Source organism: Falco biarmicus, chromosome 3 (assembly GCF_023638135.1).
Source record: "Falco biarmicus isolate bFalBia1 chromosome 3, bFalBia1.pri, whole genome shotgun sequence".
Lineage (NCBI taxonomy): Eukaryota > Metazoa > Chordata > Aves > Falconiformes > Falconidae > Falco > Falco biarmicus.
The window spans coordinates 57496874-57520096 of NC_079290.1; the positions used below are offsets into that span (position 1 = coordinate 57496874).

At 40.9% G+C, this 23223-nt stretch overlaps 2 protein-coding genes across 2 annotated transcripts in view; both read right to left on the reverse strand.

Moving 5' to 3' along the window:
* Window positions 1-686: 686 nt before the first annotated feature.
* Window positions 687-12325, reverse strand: ENOSF1 (enolase superfamily member 1). Its single transcript, XM_056331493.1, is given in 12 exon segments — window positions 687-821; window positions 852-874; window positions 975-1165; window positions 4363-4400; window positions 5036-5178; window positions 6231-6334; window positions 6762-6784; window positions 7230-7267; window positions 8065-8103; window positions 8308-8380; window positions 10273-10318; window positions 12270-12325. Coding segments are annotated over 12 exon segments (909 nt in total).
* Window positions 12326-19174: 6849 nt separating this feature from the next.
* The window catches only part of YES1 (YES proto-oncogene 1, Src family tyrosine kinase), a 52963-nt gene continuing 48914 nt past the window's right edge, over window positions 19175-23223 (reverse strand). The window contains exons 10-12 of the mRNA XM_056331555.1: window positions 22965-23118; window positions 22259-22390; window positions 19175-21485 (exon numbers count right to left, since the gene is read on the reverse strand). Of these exons, the coding sequence (XP_056187530.1) occupies window positions 21277-21485; window positions 22259-22390; window positions 22965-23118 (495 nt within the window). The 3' untranslated portion in view covers window positions 19175-21276. The remainder of the gene's footprint in view (window positions 21486-22258; window positions 22391-22964; window positions 23119-23223) is intronic.

Below are 23223 nucleotides of genomic sequence, written 5' to 3' on the forward strand. Positions count from 1 at the left end.
CCTCACACTCCCCAGCTGATGACTTAAAGAGCTGTACAGGTGGCGTTAGAAGTCAGTTCCTTACCAGCTCTGCATATCCATAGCATTTCTGAGTCCTTGCCATTTGCCCTGCTGACTGCTACACTCATTCTGCCTCACAATTTGGCCTTGGAAGAGTTTGCTGTCTTCTGTCACTCCTCCTCCAAATACATCACTTCCCCACTTGCCAAGAGCTATTCAATGAACTCGGAGAGGGCCAATAAATTTCTTACCACTTTACTTAAATGCCAACTTCGTTTATGCTCTCCCTTCTTAGACAAGCTTTTAGAACTCACATTATTTCTGACGTGTTATGATACGTTGCAAAATTGGCCTTGCTGCAATACCAGAAAGAATATTAGTTATCTGGTCATGATAGATGAGGGGTCAGAAAAGCAGGAACTAACTGTTTCTGAATTTTGAGACAAACACCTACCTGATCAGCCATCGAAATCAACAGTCTGTTAGTTAGTCTGACTTTTGGTGAATTTGCCACCATAGTGACTGACACCTATGAAGTGTCTGAATATGGAATACAGCCGAGGTTTCAAGTACTTTTATCAAAGCCACAAACTGTTCGCTTTCACCTGCTTGAATTGCAATCCACACTTCTAACTTCGCTTTGCAGCCCGCAAATGCATGCTGTGACCACCATTTTAAGAAACATTTTAAGAACGATCACCACAGTCAATTGCTACTGGGGTTTTTTGTATAACTAATCTGCTTTCAAGGCTTTCAGATACTGGCATATAATCTCATATTAGCAAGTGCTGGACTAATTCACAGAGACACCCAGTTCCAAACTAGAGAAAGACAGTGCCCAATACAAAGACATCCAAAGCCCTTTGGTGTATTCCTACAGCATGACATGAAACGAAAAAAAAATTACAGCATTGCATGGAAGCTTATGCTCAGAAATCACAAGCATGACAGCTGAAGAAACTAATCAGACTAACTTGGAGGTTGGGGAGAGAAAGATTTACTCATTGCTGCTGCATTTTGCAGAGCCTTACCCTGGAACTTTCTGGCCATCAGCAGCACAGACAAGTTTTCATTCACACTTCCCAACCTGCAGCTGTCGATTTGGAGATAACTCAAGGCCTTAGCTTGTAGAAGCTGTTTAAATACCACTCTGTTGTGGCAGTGTAAAGGAAAAAATAAAAAGTTAAGACCTGAAGTCTCCCAAATTAACATATTACAAGAGCTGCTGGCAACTCATATAAAAACATTTGTACAGTGTCCCTCCTTTGTGTCTCAATAAATCCAAATTATTTTAATTACTCCATTTAATTGGAGATCACATGAGAATTTGAATGAAGTGGAGTTCAGTGATGCTGCCAATACCAAAAATAGCCAGCTTATACTTGCAATGTTAAGAGCACTACACCTGACACAGTGAACTGAGCTACTCTGAAAAAAAATCACAGAGTGCGAAAGGGCATAATCATACTGGAATGAGTGGGGAAATTACTGCCCTTTAACTGGATGTTGAACCACATAAATAAAAGTGAAGTGAAAACGGAAGTGAAAATGGCTCTTCTGTTTCAGAACAAGGACAGGGCCTTAACTTACACAAAGACAGCTAAGTTTGTAGTGAAACAATGAAGGAATGCTTGCATGACCTGATCGGGCAGCTCTGCCAGACAATTGCCTCACAGACTGCCTCAAGATCCTTTTAGGATATAGGCTCCTTGAGGAGCCAACTCACCCCCCTCTGGTCACCCAACTGTGTCCACAGGCAGGGACTTGGGGTACACTGGGGACTGGACTGTCTTATCCCCACTTCACTACGCTCAGGGCTGCACAGCTTTGGTATGTGCTTGCCTATGTGAATGAACCGCTACTCCCATTTTGAGACAGCTAAAGTGAATATAGCAGTGATTCTGCTGTAGGAAATCATTCCTTCCTCTGGAGACCAGTCCAGCCAGATGAGAGATGGCCTTGTAGACAAGATAGGCTTGGATAAGAGTCAGGATTCCATTTCTAGCTGTACTACAGATTTCCCATCTGGAGCTTGGCTAAGTTGTTCAGTTAGTTCAGGCCTTACATTAATTTCCCAAGTTTGTAATATGGATAATAGTACTCCCCTCATTCACAGAGGAATTCTGTGGATAAATACATTAAAAGTTGATGTGGTTTTCAGATGTTATGGTGAAAAGAAGAAAAAGGTTATACAAACCATCAGGCAAAGCTAGTGTTCAGGACTGGCCTTTACTTTGTAAAGCAAGGCTACGCTAATGGGTATCAAACCCATCCTAATAGAAGTTCACTATAAAACATCCCCCTTCCCAAATTAAGTCTTCTATCTACTGGCAGACAAGAGCTGAAAGCAAGAAGCACAATGAAATACGTTGATAGCAGGGCTTGCCATGAGAAACTGGCAGCAGAGAAACTATGCTAATGCTGTCACTGTTGGCTCCAGTTGCTGCAGAAAACCAAGAATTTGTTAATTCACATTTTTTGGCTCTGTAGATATGGTGTCAAGACTTGGCAAAATGATGAGTGCGATAACAAACAATTTACTTTATCTTGGAGACTGGTATTCTAAAAGGTACAAGCCTGTCTATTGACAGCTTGCTATTTATGATGTATCTGCGAATTAGTTCTGGTCTTTGGACTCATTAAAAATATTTAATGCAAAAAGTATTTAAATATAGCTGATGGCAGTGACTTACTACTAATGCTAGCAACGAGTTTCCTTGGGGGAAAAGAAAGGTTTCAACCTTATAAAATAGCTGCATATACTGGCCAAATTCCACCCAAGGCCAGATAGGGCACTGAATGCACTGACAGGCAGCACCCTGATGCGGGGCCCACACCCTCTGCCCATGGGCCTTAGTTTCTGCCTGGGCTGCGTTGCAGGTGCACCTGCTCCCAGCTGTGGTACAGCTGTGGACGTGTCTGGCCCTGGGCCCACACCCCAGCCTGGCCTGGTGATCACGGCCCTGCTCTGCCATGGCCCTGCCCAGTCACACCTGGGCTGTGTCTGACTGCGGTTCCCCTCATCAGGCCTGATCCCAAACCCCACGCACACACTGCTGGCCTGGCCTGGCCTCAGCCCATCCGCGTCCTTGTCCCCAAGGAGGTGGCCACTGCATGGGACTGGGGCCACCCACTGCCCCCCACCAACCTTGCTCCTGACACAGGTGGGCGGGGCGGCCCCTGCCCTGCTGCCCCCGTGGGGTCCCCGTGCAAGTCCGGGTCCCCCGGGAGCAGCTGGCCGCTGTGACACCCTGCCAGTTCCCTCAGGCTGTCTCAAGCCTTGAACCGGCACCACAGAGCCAGGCCCATGGCTGTGCACAGCCTTGCCCCACAAACCTGGCCTGGCTCTGGCCTCTGACCATCCCACAGCACTGGCCCCTGCCTGAAACCAAGCTTCTGAGCAAACTCCTCACAGAGGTCTTTGGGGCTTTTTGAGGGCCATTTGAGAATCCCTCCCTTGCCCCCCCCGCCCCGCCCAATAAGACTACCAAGGCTCTGGGGCTACTCAGGGTCTGCCTGAGCCCCACACCTGGCTCCAGTCCTCCTTGCCATGTCCCTTTCCCATGTTCCTGCTCTGTCTCTGTGTCCCCTGGAATGTCCCATCTGAGTCCAGATCTCTGTTGGGTGGGCGGACATATCCCTCTGGCGGGGAGAGCTGCCACCGGGGCACTGAGGGCAGGATTGGCCTTGCTGGCCCTGTCCAGCCTCACCGGAGGCCTTCCCCCCTCACGCCGACCCTTGGACCCATTTCAGCTCAAGTCATGGCCCCCAGCCCCTGCCTGAGCTACCACCAGGTGTGACCATCTATGCTGCTGTGCTGAGCAAAACACTCAAGCACCAAACCCGCAGAGCAAAATGGGAGCTGTGACAATTATCCCTGGGCTGCAGGGGATATCAGCTTCAGCAGCCCTGCAGCTCTCTGCAGACCACAGTGTCTAGCCTACCTTTTTCTGCACAGATGTTACTCAAGTTGCCTCATGGAACTGCAGTGTGCTCCACCGAGCAGCATGGACTTACCCTCTTGTACCTTGCTTCTCTACCCTTCATATGGGCAATCATGAGCATGGATGTATTATTTCATATTTCTCATTGATGTGAGAATATGTTTTAGCAGTTACTCTTGTAATAATAATACTTAAAAAATCAGATATTTCCAGGTTGTTCACAGAAATGGTGTGTGGGAAGAATGAACCAGGGAGATAATGTGAAGGCAAAGATACCAAGTAATTTTCAGCTTAGTATTTAACTGTAGTGAGAAATGCAAAGGAGTTTTGGCACCAGCTCCAAAGGTTATGCAGTAGTTGCATTAAATGAGCAGTAATTAGGAAAAAGCCCAAAGCACTTATACATATACTCACGTGTTCTCTGGTTGTCACACCAATTCCTAACAGTGCTAAGACCTGCAAGGAAGGAACAAACATTCAAGTCTTGGTTCTTGTTTTTAATTCCCAACAGTTACTCAGTAGCATAAAGGATGGAATAACAGTTGATTCAGCATACTGCTTTCTATGCATTTTATAGAAAATACAACACGTTCTAAAACCATTTATTGATTCCCCCCACCCCCCACCCCCCTCAGCTTTCTCTGCTCCACAAGCAATGTAAAGAATTATATAGCAGGGTATGCAGAGCAGTGAAGACATGCACATACTGTACATCTGGGGTTTTAACAATGTTACTAAATATAGTGGTTTGGGAGCACAGATTCTGAACTGAACTCCCAATGTCACTGGAAGCCACACATTTTAAAAAAAAAAGCTCATTCATATTTTTTACTAAATGTTGGCTGCTTTCCTCATGCAAGCGTTACAGTCCATTTACGTATTTTTTTTTAGAAACAAGCTTTTTCTTTAAGCTTAAGGGAATATAGGTGCAAAATGTGTGTCCAAATACTGTAGCAAATATGTTTAATGGTGCTCTGAATAACTAGTTAAACCTGAACTCTGAATATGTGAAGGAACAGTATCAACATTACATTACAGCACTGACTGGAGTCACTATATTACCACTGAAATAAAAAAATCAACTCTCCAACCACTGAAATGGTTGCATGTCCCATCTGAACACACATATCCTCATCTGGAAAAGCTGGCTTCTTAATCCACAAGGGTTTGAACTCAGCTGATTTAGTGACCTAATCTATTGCTCCCTTTATTCCCCATCATTGGTTTGCATCCACTGGGGGTAAGAAAAATAAGAATCGAATACACTGAAAGATTCTATTGATTTTTTTCTGTCAAAATCTCATAAAAAGAGCTAAAAAATTGATATGAAGTGGTAGAAATTCAGGAAATAGAAAGGAAATAAAAAGCTGGAATTGCCATTCTGTCTGTTTTGTACTTTTGGCCACACTTACACTGAGTTGCAATGACTATAGCAATATTCAGACTAGGTTTGAATCAAGCAGATCAGGAGCTGTAGGAAGTAGGGCAGAGTCTTCTGTGGGAACGAGTATATCTTGGCATCTTTCCTTGAGTAAAGCACCCTAAAACAAGGACATGGCTGCCTGAAATTTTCAGCAGAAAAGCTTATTGGAAAAAAAATGTAGTAGTTTAAATAAGATGAGTATCTCAAGTAGCACTTCTCTCCCACACAAGGGAGATTTTTTTGAATCTGAAAATGATGCCACAGTTCCTCTGCAGGCTCTTCAGGTCCTTGCCATCCTGTATTCACAGAGTTTCTGGTTCAGCATTTCATGATATATAGCATCCCATGAAAGCTCCGTGCTGCACTGCAGCACCCAGAGTAGATTGGCAGCTGTGGTGTGTCAGGGAACACATGGGTCAAAGAATCCAGCCCATAGCAGTCAACAGAATAAATGTGTGACTTCCATCTAATTATTTATTTTAATTTAAATATTCTAGTTTGGAAAACCTCTTTTCCAGTTTATTTTTGGCCATATCTTGATGAAATAATTATTAACAGGCTTTACTCTGGAAGCCTCCCTGGATATTAAAGGCACTTTAAATCTTCTAAAAGACAATCCTGGAAGTGTGGGTTCCCCTGCAGACTTGAGTGGAAGTTCTGGCACTGAAATACAGGATAAAATTCTTAGTAATACATCTACTTCGGTCATGTCCAGTACTGCTTTTAGTTGATATATATCAACATTTTTTGCCATCATTATTCAGGATTGGAAGAAGGAAGAAAAAAATATTTGTCAAGAAATGCATGTAATGACAGATATTTTGTCTAGTGGTTTTAAATAGAAAATAATGTAGTATAGTAGCAAAAAGTGATATTCACCATTATTTTGTCTGGGCCAATCATTTCTTGTATAAATCTGCATCTGCAAATAACATCCTGCAGATCTACACCCACCTTTACTTTGAACCTAGATGCATATTTGGAACAAGATATAGAACACTCTGAACGATTAATGCAGCAGTAAACTACAATCCGTAAACCAGAATTTACAATTTCAGCATCACTGTCTTACAGAAAGAACTTTCTTATTACTTCTCTTCCCTTGTGAGTGAGCTTCATCCTACTCTGAAAATAAAAAGAGCAATGTTTTGTTCCTATAAATCAGTGGAAACACCTTTATCTTCATTTGTCATCAGCCCTTAGCTTCACCACACCATTACTGTTTTCCTGCAATGCAGCATTATGCACCGGTAGAAAGAAGTGCCTGAGACAGATACAGAAGCAAAGTCATTGCTGCCCATATCATAGACCTGGAAGAGTTAGACTAGGTCTAGTCCATCTGTTCAAATCATAAACCACAGAAGAATAATGCTCAATACTATTGTTTACCATACATTGTCCAGCCTTGTCTCAAGGCCTATGTGCGTAACTGCAAGCAAAGTTACATCAGCTGTACATCTCCAAATAACTCTACCACACTGCATCTAGAATAATATTAGTTTACACATTTTTAGAATAAGACTTGTCTTTCTTTCTAGGAGGTAGCAGAAAAACATCAGAAAATAAGATCAGATATATTCAATAACATCCAGCTGAACCAAACCCCCCAACCCAGCTAACTGTAGCATACAATAATTTTTTTTAATCCAGGTATGAACATCCCATGACTCAGCAACACTATTTCTAGATATACCAAGGTGTGTATTTCCCAGAAGATAAATCCCAGCTGTATTAACTAAATCTGACACCAATAAACTGCCCAAACCTTTCACAATATTTCACAGAAAGCCAAGCACATGCAACTCTCTCTGGCAATAAGGATGCTGCCTTATGAAGGATGCTAAGGGCCCTCTGCTGCTGACAGTTCCAGAGTATCCCTCAAAGCCAGCAACCAGAAGCTCTAGAAGAAACCAGCAATTATCAAACTTTTCAGGTTCATGTTGTCTTTGAAGGAGACACCCCCATTTCTCATCTGTGAAGTTATTGCAAGTTAAGGGCACTGTGTTTGTAAACGCAGCTATGCAATCATAGATTTTAGGTGCTTTCATTAACACTCTTAATGATCACGCTTCTGGTTTACTGATACCACTCTTCTGAGTGCATAAACTCCTTGCTTAAGCCAACACAGCTGCACCCATGCAAACCTGCTGTTACATACCAACATAAAGAGACTTCCATTTCTACCTTAATTCCTTGGGCATGTTCTTGATCATAGACAGGATTGTAACACTAACACTTTGCCTTATTGGGAAAACTGCAGATGAGGATGGTTTGAACTCAGGCTGTGCTTTAGCCAAGAGAGGATTATTTTGTTAAATAGTGCATCAAAGAATGTTCTGCGAGGAATCTGAAGGATTGGAGGTTTTGACTTCTTTTTTTCCATCATTTTAATCAAATAGGTTGATTTTGCTGAATAACTCCTTCCCTCTTCTCCCTAGATACTTCATTGCAAGAGAACTGCAAACCAGATAAATCCTTGGAAAAAGTGGAGAACAGCATAATCTTCTTGCTAATCCAACACAAAGAGTTATATGGCAAAAAGTCATCAATGTAGCACAAACCAGATGTCTGACTTTGCAGTCCTGAAACACATGAGATGCTAGCAAACAACAAGCTTCCTCTCACACAGTTGTCTTCCCATTCTCTAAGACATGCAGAGTAATGGTTTTCATCAGGCACAGATCTGTTTAGGCTCACCCCTTTCCTTTTTCCCAAACAGGCCATTTTGGAGTATTTCTGGAGGACAACAAGTATAAATACCAAATTATACTGAACAACAACTTCTCCTCACCCTCCAGATTTCATCATTACAGTTGTCCCTCCAACCTGTCTTAGTTTCACAGGCTGCTGGAATATTCCTGGGTGAGCTACTCTGACCAAAAATTCAAGGATTAGGAAGATGATGGTACCAAAGTCCAGCTTTGAAGGAAGATGACTTACTATAAGATTCTTCATCTGTTAGCACATCAGTGATATATCTGAAATTCACGCAGAATAGCAATTGTTTGGCATCCTGATTCAAGGATGACATATAAAAGCATAGCATAATAAAACTGTATGATGAAAAAGATTAAGTAATGCTAGTCGCTTGAGGAATGGCTATCAATCTTTTCCCTATTTCTCTGAAGCAAGCAGGGAGTTGAGACAGCAGATATTTTAAACCTTCCCCCCCAACCACCTCATCAGCCTGTGTTGCACTGCCAAATGTGTGTGTGCCTACTTCTGTGGTGTGGGTAGCTGATAATAAACCCTTTTCACCTTCCTTTTAAACTCCATCGAAGCAGGAGCAAAAAATTAAACAGGAAAGCCAAGTCACACTTTTCAGATATCAAATTAAGACAGAGAAGCACCCCTGTTGTCACACCTCCTGCTCTCAGGAAAGGAAACCCAGGTTATTTTAGAGTAGGCTTTTAGATCTTAATACTGAACAGAATTCCCCTAAAATGACCAATCGCTTCAGCAAACAGACCAACACTTGGGGCCCAAGCATTTGCTAGCAGACAATGGTAGCATATGCAGTTCAACTACTGAGTTTTTAGTTTTTAAAGAATTATATTTGGGAACAAGCCCCCAGCAATTAAAAAAAGTAAAGCACGCCCTTTGTTGCGCAGATTTAAAGAAAAGCATCTCCTAGGCCAAATCATAAACAAAGACTTACAGATAAAAGCACAATCCTTTACGTACACAGCTTCCTATTAGCAGTAGACATCAGTTCCACCTGCCAGCTATGATGCCAGACAAGACAAGCTGTACAGCTTCCCCAGAAGAGGGGCTAGTTTGCATCTCTGTGTGAGGGTAGAGACATGAAAAGGGTATACTGGGAGGGAAGGACATCTCTGAGTAGAAAGTTACACGCACTGCCAGGGAAATAGCTTCTGTCTGAAATAAGCTCTAAGATCATTTTAGTTTTGACACCAACTAAAACATGTACTCTTCTAATACAGTTAAAAACAATAGGGCCGTGTTGCCTTTTGACTGGAAATACAACAATATTTCCTTACCATGTTGACTAGTAACTTCCACATAAACTAGGAAACAAAACAAATAACTGGAACCACATGGATGCCATGAAAGATACAACACAGAGATGTTTTTTTCTTTATGAGAAAGTGTCACCAAATGCAAGTATGTTTGCATTTGGCACACAAAATTAATTACTGACACCAAAGCAATGTGGCTCTCAATCCCAAGCAAGAACATTTGACATTTCCCCCTGAAAATCAGTAAAGACTGAGCACCCTTCTTAACCTGGTTTCTTTATGGAAGCAATATTGGTGGGGTGATTATCAAAAAAGAAAAAAAAGCCCACTTCATACCAGCTATCTGAAATGGTGACTTTCCCTCTGGCCCCCTCCCTTGCTGGAAATCATCATCACAGAAACTACTCTTTCAACACATAAGATGGCTTCTTTTGAATTTTTTGATGAGCCTCTTTTTTGGGCTGTATTATTCTCTTGGACTTCGGCAAGCTGAAAGTTGCTGATTGCTTTCACAAGCAAGGATATGTGAAGGCTCAATCCACAGAGCAGAGTGAAGAAAAGAGTGAATGCTGACAGGCCTGAGCCCATGAGACTCAAGCCCACTCTCCTCCGCAAACTCTACAGTCAGGGTAGTGTGGTGGCATGTCCCAAGCCACATGGTACATGAGCATGCACAGTGGCAACTCCAGTCCAGTAGTAGCTGCAGCTTTTTACTGTTTCTGTCCTCTTAAATCAGAAGGTCTGCAAACAGCAAGCATGTCCAACCGTGCCTGTCAGGATATGGCCGCAGCAACACTGTACCAGGCATTATTTGTCCTCCTGCAGGGGTCTGAAGTGCTAGTTCTGGAGTAGGACTCCACCATACCAAGCATTTTAAGCTCACAGCAAAAGGTCAGTTTCTGCCTGTCATGACCTAAAGGATTACCTGGTCTACATGTATGGAGAGATCACAACTGACTGTTTGTAGGATTCTGTAATACACAAGAACATGGAAGCTTAACCCTCTAAATTTCTCTACTTCATTACGAATTACCACAAATATCACAAAAATCATCACAAGCTAGTACACTACGACAAAAATCGCCACTAGCAAACAGCTATGATTAATAAAATGAATATGTATGAATATATATCAAGCTGTTACAAACTGCAATCGGCATATAATAATACCATATCAAACAATAGTGTGTTATCAATCAGTAATAGCATCCATCAGTATTGTAGTACAACCAATAACAGCAGCAGCCAGTAGCTATTTACTATGACAGATTACTACAGTTTATCATTAGTGAAGCAAACTTATCAACAATATAACAGCAGATAAAGTTATGATAGATTACTTATATGAATAAATATAATATTGATATGAAGTGAATTAGTTTTCAGAAGGAGCCAAACCATCCCAAAAGGGCTGAACAAACAGATCTCAGAGAGGGACCAACCATCCCCAAAAGAGGGGAGGACAGACAGCTGATAAGACAGTATGCAGAGTCTCACTGCCAAAATGATCCACATCACAGACTCTGGTTTCAGCCAGGTGTCCCTGGGGAGAGCCCAGGAGCTCATAGAAAGGTCATATGGAATTCACCTGGGAAGTTCTCAGAAAGAGAGAGGCTCCATTTTGGATAAAAATTAAGTCCTTTTTATATTACAGAGACATAACAGGGAGAAGGACATTGAGCAGCAAACGATTTTCACCTGTAACAGCCAATAGATGATGCTGGTTTCAGTTCCTTCAGATACATTTTATTTTTTCAGACTGTTTTCCACCTTCTCAGATGATACATTGCCATTGCAGTCACTTGCTTTGTGCTTATTGGTGGTATCTGTGGTTTCTATCCCTGGTTTCTAGGTACCCTGGCTGGACTTCAGAGAGGCCAGCTGGACTTTTCAAGGATGTTTTTGTATGGTTCACAGGATGTTATTGTATGGTTTCCAGGCTCGTAGTTCCAGGCTGACAGCCCTTTCTCTGTCAGTATTTTTTAACAGACAATATCTTTTGCTCGGTAATTTCCCCTTCTAACCAGGCCACCTTTACAGCTGTTCACTTCACTGACTAAATAGGTTATTTTTAATATCCAGTACAGGCTAGGTATACAAGATTTGGCTCTCAGATCAACAGAATATTCAGTAGAGAAGTGGCTAAAAGATTAACATCTCAAATTAAAATCTCCAAGATTTAAGAGACAGGCATACAGATAAACATCTGATAAGTAGGACTAGGCAAAAGCCTTTTTTTTTTTTTTCAGAAATGCCAGAGCTCCAGCAAAATTACTTCTGAAATGTTCTGCCCAATTCCACGACTAAGCACTCTGCAGTTGCTAGTTTTCCACCCTGCAAAAATTAAGCATGTGCAGAGTCTCCGAAAACTTGGTGATGTCTGTACTTTATTTGATATTTTAAAGCTAAACATATGTATAAATTACTTTAATATATGTATTTAACATCTACATATATATTTATACATATTTAACATATACATATGTATTTAACATATGTATAAATTACCCCTTCTCTGGTCCAAGCTGTTGGGCAAACAACTGTACATCCACCAGTGCCATCCACAATGGTTTGATACTCTTCCATGTCTCAGTTTCTTTTAAATGATATTTTGTTCACCAGACATTAAAAGACAGCACTATTAATAACGCAGCAAGGGGAAAAGTCACTGATACTGGAAAAAAAGGAGAACTCTGTATTGTTAAAAATCACAAAAGAAGTAGATGCTGAAATGTGCGAGTTGCATTAAATACCCACCTGGAACTGAGTGGTCAGCGGTTTCACACTGGCTTGCCTTAGCACCAGGCATGTTCCTGATTTCTGAGAATAAAAATGGAAATATTTTGTGAAAATGTACAACTTATACATTTGTTACTATCCTTTTCATAACAGCACCCCTAACGTGTCTTAGCCAGCAGTTACCTGCTGCTGGTGAGCTCTCTGTCGAAGCCTCCAAAGTTGTTGCCAATTTCTCCCATGTCTATTGACCACATGAGTAAAGAGAGCCTTCATAGCACATATGACTGTAAAGCACAGCAGAATTTACTGCCTCATTACAGCCAATTGCTTGTAACAGAATGACTGTGGGCCCTTTCCTCAGGTGATACTTGGAGAAGTAACTTTTCTGACAGTCTATGAATTTGAAATATCAGCATGGAACCATTCACCTTGCACCCACATCTGAGTGGCCACTGCCAATTTAGTTGCATGGACATATTTTATCTTAACACTTGCCTGTTTCCAGATGCTGATCCCTTCCTCAAAACAACTGCTAATTACAAAGGGGTTTCAAGATAGAGTTGCTCCTGTATCTCCTCCAACTTCACAGAGGAAGAAAACAGCCGTCCCAGACTGACAGCCCCAAACACTGTTAAGGAGAAAGAGGCCATCAGATCACATCTCTGAGGATAACAGCATATCCATAAATGAGGGAACCTTTAAATACCATCCTACTCAAGCAACTGCTGCATCTCCCAGAGCTGTTTTGGTACTTATAGTCACGTTCTAGTTCTCATTTCCTCATAAGACATTCTGTTTCTGGCAATGACATAGTGGCAGTTGTGGTCCAGCTGTTTCAAGTCCACCAGACTCATGGCTGAGACTGAGTTCTCTATTTTTTCTAGCCCCACATACCACTAGTCAATGTCAACATATATTCCCAGCAAGGGTTTTTATTAGGGTAAACCGCACGCAAATCACGTCTAGCAAACTGCGGAGTGTCAGAGAAAGGACAGACACAGTATGAAGCCTCGTGCTAAGCATCATTTTCTTTAGCAGCATGCAATAAAAAGGGTCTTAAGAAATATGAAACCACAAGTCCAATTCTGCGAGGTCTCCCCTGTTCAGGGTATTTGCTTGAGATCTGAGAAACCAGTGTCTAAACCTCAGTTTTGTAAGAACCTTTTCCTGTGATCTGAGCTAAGACAGTTTACTTGCCTGTGTCTCAGTTTCTATGCTGTTCCTACCTGCACCACGGGAGGAACACCCCATCCCATGTTCCCTGGGTGTGATAAATCCTGTACTATGGTGGCTGAGGCCATTTATGTATCTAGGCAGGTTGTACCAAGCACATTTCAGTCATGATGACAGAAGGGTGTTCAGCATCTTATAAAAGACCAGGTGATACACAGACACCAATCTTAGGTTGACTAAAGATAGTAATTTATCATTAAAGAAGCTTAAAATAACTGTGCACTTGCCAGATTGCTAAGTGATTTTATTTTTTTAAAAAAACATTTCTGTAAGAAACCATTGCAAAGGTAGACTGAAGGAGGAAAAGGCATGATATCATCAAATCACATGTTTTGTGGGTGTTCATCTGATTGCTTAGAAGGATTTAACATATTCAGCATGTCAGTGAAACAGAAGAGTGGCAAAGAAGGAATTTCTCATTCCATGGTCTAGAACACTGACTGGCTGAAAGGGCACTAGAAAGTCCTTCTAAAGCACTCCTGCAAACCAGTTATGGAAGTTACTTCTGGTACAAAAAGGGAGCAAGAACTGCAGAGGAACTCCATGTGCTTACTGGGCAGTGCTTGTAGAAGACCACTGAAGCCCCATCCTGTCATAACAAACTGCTTTGCCTAACAAAAGCTTCCTGACCACCTGACTCCGCATACCATGGTGTCCCAGATGTGGCAGCCCATCAGGCTGGGAAGGTGGATGCTGCTGACAGCCACTGTCATGCTCAGAGGCTGAGGTAAGCACCTTCCCACACGTAGGCTGCCTGTGTGGTGGCTGGCTGTACCCTGGGGCCACCTGGGCTAGCCTCAGGCTGAGCATGCTAGGGGCTGACAGGGTTTTCCAGCTCAAGCTCCATGCTGTCCACACGTATTATTGATACATCAGCTTTGTTGCAGCCAAATTGCTGTGCAGGGCTCACAGGCTTTACCCAGATTTTGTCCTTTTTTTGGGAGTACCTCAAGTGTCCATTGTGGGGCATAATGGGAAATTGCTGCAGGCTTGTCTTAGGAAATCACCTCTCCAAGCTCAAGACCCGGAGCTGAGATTGGTAGGTAATGCTAAAGTCTTTCTATCTGAAAGGAAATTCCCAGCAGACCAAATGCTAGATTCTGGCTGCTGCATGGTCAATGTTGAACTTGATCCTGGATGAGTCAAAATGTCTCTTCTCTTGTCTCTCATCTGTGAAGAGTTTGAGAGTGAGAAAAGCTATATATTAGGTAATAAGCATTGTTGGGTAAGATGACAGGTGCCTTAGAAACCCCAAAGAGACGTGCTGCAGATCAGTAATTTCTGCATATTACCTGGCATGACAATGTCTGTCTTGGGACAAAAAACAAATGAGGGTTGTGCTATTTTGTTGATAAATCAAGAGTATTTGCATAAGGCAGGCTGGCCTGCTAAAGCAGACGTGTATCCCACTATCTTCCTGAATGCCGTTTGTCATCCCCAGGTAGCAGAGAGGGTCACTCCTTCTTACCTTAATGATCAGTTGAACTCAGGGGACATATCTATTGCTATGTATACACACACTTGCTCTTTAAACACTTAGCAGCAGTCTGAAAAGGCTGGGGCCATTCTAAACAATGGCACCAGAGATTATATTTAGCCTATTAGCAATCTACTTATTATAACCTTAAACCCACTGAAGCTATTGATTGAACTTCAGTTTCATACAGAAAAAAATATCCCCTTGCAAATGGTATTCCTTTGATAAAGGTAGCAAGAAGGTTAAATGCACAGATTTTGATGCAGTCACCTTTAACAAATAATGCTAATTTAAAATGTAAATACAGAAACTATTTCTATTGTGCTGGTAGTCTTCTGGCACAATGGAAAGAATATACATGTATGCCAGTCATAAGCCAGTTTGAAAGAGGGAGAAATTCCAGAAGAGAAGAGGGTAACAATAGAACAAAATCAAAACTCCAGTGAAAGCGATATGGATCTGACCTTGCTCTAGTAAGGCTGCTCAATTTGCTAGGCACTGCCCATTTATGAAAGAAAAAAGAAGACGGTACAAGGCTGCTATAGGCTTCTAATCTTTAATTCTGTCAGTTCTCGTCTGTGTTCATTCTACTACTGCAACACCACATGATGGTGAAGAGTGAGCACCTAGGCTAGAACTGAGAGGAGCTGAAGGTGGGTAGAGGGATGTAAGGGATGTAAGTCATCTAGTCATCAACTTCCACTCTTAGAAATGTGAGCCAACACTCTTGCCTTTTCTTGGGAACTCTTCAGAAGGACAGAACCACAGACTTGGCCTCCTTGCCAGGACTGAACAGGGGCTACAATCTAGCACGGTCATTCACTGTTCAACACATCTTCGGCACCTCTGTGAGTGGTGTATTCCACGGTTGCCGGAGGAGCAGGGAGCCATCCTCACTGTTTTCATAATGAAGCTGTCAAATGTTTTCCGTATCTGTGGCACTTTCATCATAGGAGTCATGCTGAACTGAGGTTTATCCTTTCTTATTTTTGAAAGAGCAGAAATGCTTCTTTACCCAGCAAATACAACTCTGGTGCTTCCAAACACTGAAGCCGAGTGAAAAATCATCAGCCATGGAGCCCCTGGAAGGCTGCCCCAAATGTAAATAAATGTGGGGGTATTGAATGAATGGTGAATGCAGCAGCTGGCACCTGCTGAGGTCCAGGAAAAAAGTGAGTTGTTAGCATGTATGGAATGGATTTTCAGGGCCAAATGTAGGATGCACAGATTATTAATTTCCCAGTATGTCCTTATCGGTAGCCTCAACTAGAAACTCAATAAACTAGTAGCAGGGCACAAAGGAGAGGGGTGAAGTGCTCCTGCTGGGAGTAGCTTTTTGATAAAAAAAGGAATGTTTTCACAGCAGTCAGCTTCAGTGTTGGTACATGACTGATTCACCAAGAGTGCTTGCATTCAGGTTTCCCTTTTAAATTTCCAGTCTGTTCCTTAGACCCTGCTGGGTTTAACTATGTAACTATTCTTTCTCCTTTAAGAACAAATCAAAAGCAACACAATGGCCAACATGTGTTTCTACTCACTAAGTAAATGAAATACTGAGAAGGTGGACAATGTTCCCTAAAAGTGTACGGTGCTATGAATACTTTGATCCCCCACCAAGATTAATATGAGTGGTTATTACAATTTGACAAAAAATACACCTTTAAATTAAAAGAGAATGTTAAAAAAACCCAACCAGACAACAATGTGCTACCTACATGAAGCACATGTTTGCATGCAGAACTAAGAAGGAAAATAAGCTCAAAGAGTAGGACTAGTAAAGAACGTGAGTCCCATGGGTAATGCCTGAACTCTGTGAAGTTCCAAGGCATGCTGTACCCACATGGAAAGAAGGGAAACCCAACATAAAATCCTACATCCACTAGGAAAGAAATGCTAAGGTACTTGCCAGCGTCTGAAATGCTATCAGTCTGGAGCAGAGCTCCAGAGGCAAGCATCCCTGTAAATTTGGGATCCAGGGATCAGAATCTCTCTGGTTAGGCTCTCTGTATTGTTTTTTTACCCCAAGACCCCATCAAGGTTCAGCATTACAAATGATGGCAGAACGATGCTTGGAACTCCCCAGCTGATACAGAATGTGCCCTGCTCAGAACCAGGCTGAGCTGACCACAACCATCGCAGAGAGCAGAAGCAGCACTTGGCATTAGCCTTGCTCCATTTCCACTGCGCGCAAGGGAACAGATGCTCCTCAGTTCCCCTGCATTTCTACCTCCTTTTCAAAATCGGACGGAGAGACATCTGCTATGCCACACCCCTCAGCCTGCTCCCCTCTGCCCACTGAAGTGTGGTACCTCAGCTGCTCGCCTCCATCCTTCCGTCTCACTCTCTCCCTTTCCCTCCCCTATGGTAAGGGAGAAGCAGGGAAGCTGTTGTTTGCCCAGCAAACACTCTCCCTCTAAGTGGCAGTAGAGCAAAGTGCAGAGAAAAAAACCCCAAACCTGGTCCTTGAGCAAATCCTTAAGCCTGTGGCTGCAGGTGAAGTCCTGCAGCAGGTTCTGCGACCTCCTAAAGGTCTCTCACAGCTGCCAACCACCTGTGTAAGACCCACCAGCTATCCAGGATTCTCGATCAGAGCCCAGGTTTTACACTCGAGGTCACTGTATCAGAAATAGATGCAACCATCCCATTCCCATCAGCTGACTCTTCCCACCTTGACTTGAAAAGGTGTCTGCCAGATGTGCGTCATGGGGGTTACCAGCCCTGCACTGCCTGGCAGCCTCCTGCAGCGTTTCCAAGGTCAATGGCAATCTTGTTCCTGCATTAGGATCAGGCTGAAGTAGGAACAAGATGCGCGGCTACCAAAGCACCCACGCTTCTGGGCATTTGCACAAATAGACTCGGAGTACCTACTGCACAACACAATGGCTGTTGGATGAACCACAGTTCCAGGCGTCAGCAGTTATCCACCACCTGCTTATGGTGCCCAAATCAGATATTCAAATTTAGTCCTAAATTCTTTAGCAAGTTTTAAGAATCTGAGTCTCCTGTTTGCAATGTACTGCTTAGCTTAAGTGAGTGCTCCTGTGGTTTAAACCCAACATAACTGCGTAGCTCTAAGTGAAGTCTTGTGTGTTGGGGAAAAGCTGGCACAAATACAAATATCTACAGCATCTTCACAGAAAACTTAAAAATTCAGAAGTTTATTGGATTGAACAGATCAAAATAAATAACAAAACTGAGGGCTCATTAAGTTTCGTTGTTTAAATTCATTTATATGCGTTCCAGCTGTGGATAATGTGTTTTAGAATAAACAGTATTGTAGATGACTACAGGTATGATAGAATTCCAACTTGTTGCTACCCATCAGCAAACTCTAGGAGACTTCTTTTTGTAAAAAAAAAAAAAAAAGGTAAGACCTTTCCAAGACTACTTTTCAGGGGTAAGAGCTACGCACAAGCCTAGTGAAATGACAGTCCAGTGGCTGCAAGGATAAAAAGACAAAGTTTTTTTCATAATGCTTTATGCTAAAATAGGGATGTATTTTATCTAAATAGTAGGATAATGCACATTTTTATGTTTGGAAGTTTACTCAAAGACAGTATGAAAATATTCTTAAAATACTACAGCTTGAAACAACGCATGACAGAAACAATCTGCAGGCCTAGCATGCAGAATGGGTATCACAAGGTTCTGGTGGACAATGGGAAGAGCACAGATTACCAGAATTACATTACTGTTGTCATTAAAAATAGTAAAACATTAATTACATTACAGGAAATACTAAAAATACAATAAACTTTGCCATTTTTAGGTTCTGTTAAGAATGGTTTTAGTGCTGTATTAGTTATTGAAACTCAAACAGTACTCTCGCTCCTTAATCTACAGTGGCACTGTACATACACGTCAGGATTTGTGGTTTGAGTTTACTGGTCATTGAGACAGGTAACATTGAATGAAGCTGAGATAAACCACCAGCTATCACAAGAACAAATGTATAAAGCTCCCTGAAAAATTGCACAGAAGTCAACAGTGGCTGCTAATACCATTAAAGCAAGAGAGAGGAGATGTGTTTGCCCTGCAGTGGCAGTGACCGCCAGCTGAGATTCTATACTGGGCTTGCTCTCACAAGAATCCCAAGTCTGTCCATCTGTCTGTCGTGAGGGTTAGTTTTATGTCCAGACAGTACTGTTCTAGTCCTGCCAAGAGCTTCTGAACTGCTCTAGAAAATGTCTCCCTTTTCACAGCAATAATGCACCCTGAACTCAGCATCTTGTATGAAAGTACATTAAAATAGTTTACAGAGCACAAAAATACACCCAAAACTCATGAAGGATTAATTCCCCTCCTTTTCCCCTCAATATGAAAACTACTCTGGTTTTGTCCCCCTCCCACCTTTCCCCCCCCATTTCAAATAAGCAGATGCAATCAAGGAGAAATTTATTTTGAACCAATTCTGCAAAACAGTTCAACAATGCCATACTTTATAAAAATACTTAGTTACATAATTAAACTTATTACTATTTATATAAAAAGTGTGAATGTGAATTTTAAACTCTGTTAGGGTAAGAACCACATCAAGGTCTTCAGGTGAAACAAATAAATTTTCATAAACATACAAACTCTTTTGGAGAAGTTTTATAATACACAACCATTTACAATGAACACGTTCATTAAGTTAGTGTTTTATTCCTTTACTATACAAGTGTTATTACAATGAACCGTTCCATTCAGTAATTAAAAATCCAAACAATGCCGGCGTCATTTTTGGCATTTTTTGTTATAACTGTATTAATACATAAACTCGTATGATTGTGTTATTGATTTTAAAATATTTAGAAAAATTAAAATTCCATTTATTTTTTTGGGGTTTTTTGATTATTTTGTGTGTGTGTTTTTTTGTTGTTTTGTTTTTCTTACATAAAGCCCTTTTAAAATTTGATAACCACAGATGTATAGGGGATAAGCAATGATGAGGGATAATGAAAAACGATGGCACTGTTCTTACAAAGATCTGTTTGGTAGTTGGATTCAATGTAGTGTAAACCCATGAAGAAAGTTAAGTTTAGTACCAGAACTATATTACCAGTTTTTCTGAAATTCATTTGTGGATAGCTTTACAATGATAATATGAATTCCAACCTGGTAGCTAAGTTTAGTGTTCCAAAATTAAAGTACGTAAGCTCAATCAGAAATTCAAGAACCTCATGCAAATTGTTGAGTAAAAGACATGATGTTATTGCTTGATATGTCATTAGCCAAAGAAAATAAATCTAGATGTAGTGTCAACTGAGCTGAATGCCAGCAAATTTCAATGTCACTATATTCGGACAATATTAAATATACTTTATCCCTTTAGTTTTTAAACTTTCACATTTTCTTTTGTTTATTTTCAGTTAAATAATTCTGTAGGAAGGGCAGAAGTGGGAAGAGCAACTGCGTGTAAGTGTGTCTTAATAGTCAAGAAAAGCAAAAGTGCAATCAAATCCCTGAACTAGTGACAGCTAGTGCTTGTGGCACCCACCCTTGTTAACACGTATAAGCCACATACAACAGTACCAGACCTGTCTCTGAGAAAGGACTAAAAAGCGGCCAGTTACCAGCTTCAGTCTTGCTTTCCTGGTGAGCTTTGTTCAGGTAGCCTTCCCATACAAAAGCTTGCAGTTGGATTGGAGCTTAAAAGATTAAAGGTTTTCCCCCCCTGATTGTATTACATAGCTTCAAGTTCAAATATCATCAAACTTTATCAACACAATTTTATAAAATATTACCTCATTTTCTAGTTACCTTCATTATTCTTAATTAGCTATGCAGAAAGAAAAAAAGAAAAATCTCTCATGCTATTTTCCAGTTATATTAATACAAGTATTAACACAGTGCATTATGCTCTCTAATTTCACTATTGAGGTCTACCATTTAGATCAAGTTTTGTCATTCACTGCTCCAATTTCTCTTTTAACCTGCCTACCCTAATTATGTCCATGCAAGAGGAAGCTTAAAGATCAAGACTATGTATCAAATACAGTTATACCATCTTTTGTGGGGGTGGGGGACACACATGTAAATTTGAACACAGGGAGTTTTACAGAACTGGAATAGAATTGCTTGGTCCCACAAAGTTCTTCTGCATTAAAAATGTCTTACCCCAAGATCACTAATTCCAGACAATTCCCTCTTTAGTAGAATGATTATCAAATGTTGGGAAAATAAAGGATTTGAAACATTGGTTTTTCTGCTATTGTTCACACCAACACTCATTTTTCTACCCTGTATTTTCAGTAAGCTTCCTTTGGACCCTGAAAATAAGTTGGGAAAGAGGAAAAAAATAAAAACATATCATTGGTAAATTAGATTATAACACTTTAAAAGTGGTTTTGTGCAACTGCATCATGAAATTCCAGTTTGCCATAAAGAGCATGCAAAGTAGCAAAGATTTTCTTTCCTTTGATTCCTTACAGACGTCAGGAACTCTTTGCAAGTCTTTTAACATTTGGCAGATTTGTGCATGTTATATAGACTGTTGGCTTATAAATTGTCTCCAGGCTGGTACTGTGGTTCTGTAGCAGTAAAGTAGTCCTCCAAGAAAGACTGTATATATTCAAATGTTGGTCTTTCATCAGGGTCCTTCTTCCAACACAGTTTCATTAACTCGTGGAGAGACTCTGGGCAGCCTTGCGGGCAAGGCATCCTATATCCACGTTCCACTTGTTCCAGAACTTCCCGATTCACCATCCCTGAAAGAAAAGCATTTTAGGTCTGAATGACATTATGCAAAGAACAGTTTCCTGAAGGTTTTCAAGTGTGTCTCCAGCTGCGATGCATGTGAATCTACCAGAACAGGACCTGTAATGAATGCACTTTATAATGAAAGAAACCTTTACATTTTGCATTAAAGACACTTTCTGAAAATTGTTTCATTATTCTGGGAATTCCTCAGTATCTGGTTCTTCTTCCATTTGTATACTTTCCCACTGCCTTGGGCCTACCCTTTCAAAATGGAGACTCAAGCACAAATACCTTCTGCCCACCTTTAAGTTCCATTCAATGACCACCTGATTTGAAATCAGATCAACAAAAAGGCATTATACACACCTAACAGAAATGCCTTACAAATTCCAGTCCCAGGAAAACAGCTAACAAAATACATTACATATGTTTAGGTTCAAAAACCGATCTAGTAGCTTCACTCTACTGATGCTTACTGTGGCTTGGGAAAATATCAGAAGTAGAAATTTCAGGGACAGATAGGATAACATAAGGATACCCACTAATCTGAAATGAACTATCAGTCACATTTACAAATGCTATTAGAGCATTTTAAAAAATATATAAGAGTTAATCTCTAAATAAAACCAAGTAGCTTTGTGAAAAAAGGAACCAGTGAAGTGTTACTAATTTTTTGACTCTGCTTGTCAACTGTGGGCTCTGAATGAAGGCAAAAAGTACAAAAGGTAACTTCAGAAGTGCAGAATACAGTAAAGAAAAATCTATTAAATTTCCCTCTTACCTGGATATGGCACTCTCCCCTTTGTTACCAGCTCTGTCAGTAAAATTCCAAATGACCACACATCTGACTTGATTGTAAACCGACCATACAATGCTGCTTCCGGAGCGGTCCATTTAATTGGAAATTTAGCTCCTACAAACATCAGAAAGACATTCAGTTCCCCTTGCTTATACATAATTTGCTTACATTTCAAACTATATTAAAAAAAGTACTGCACTCAAAACAATTTTACATTTTGCTTTGTTGACAAAATTTAAGGTGGTTTAGTATTTTAATATTTCAAACTGGAAAGCAGTTTCAAACTAAGGCAGAAACTACTGGCCACAATTTCTGGAAGCACTTAAGACATCTGGGACTCTTAATTAAATATGTTTCAAAAAAGTGAAATGATCTTCAGAATCTGATAAGCATCATCTCTGGAATGTCAGCTCTCTTCAAACTGTAGCAAGTTTTACCCCCCCAAAAAAACCTAAAAACTTTTTTGAAAACACAAGCAAACTACCAGATAATTTTGAAAATTAAAAAGTTTACTAAAATTGTGCTTAGGAGAGGAGGACAACTAAACATAACCGTGAAAGCACACTTTCACGTCACATGAATAATCTTTATTCATGCAGACAGAATACACAGACACATTCTGCCAAATGTAATAGTTCTAAGTAATTTGAAGGTAACTGGTCTTATTCAGTAAATGAATCAGTCTTACCTTGTCTTGCAGTGTACTCATTGTCCTCTATTAACCTTGCTAAACCAAAGTCTGCTATTTTACACACAAGATTGTCTCCTACAAGAATGTTAGCTGCCCGGAGATCCCTGTGGATGTAGTTCATTCTTTCAATGTAAGCCATGCCATCAGCAATCTTAAAAATAAAGTTTTATTAAAGATTATTCTTCATGACTATATACATTTCTCCCAAGCATTAAGCTGCATCCCTTTAGTTTAGCTCCATTCTCATTGTATAAGT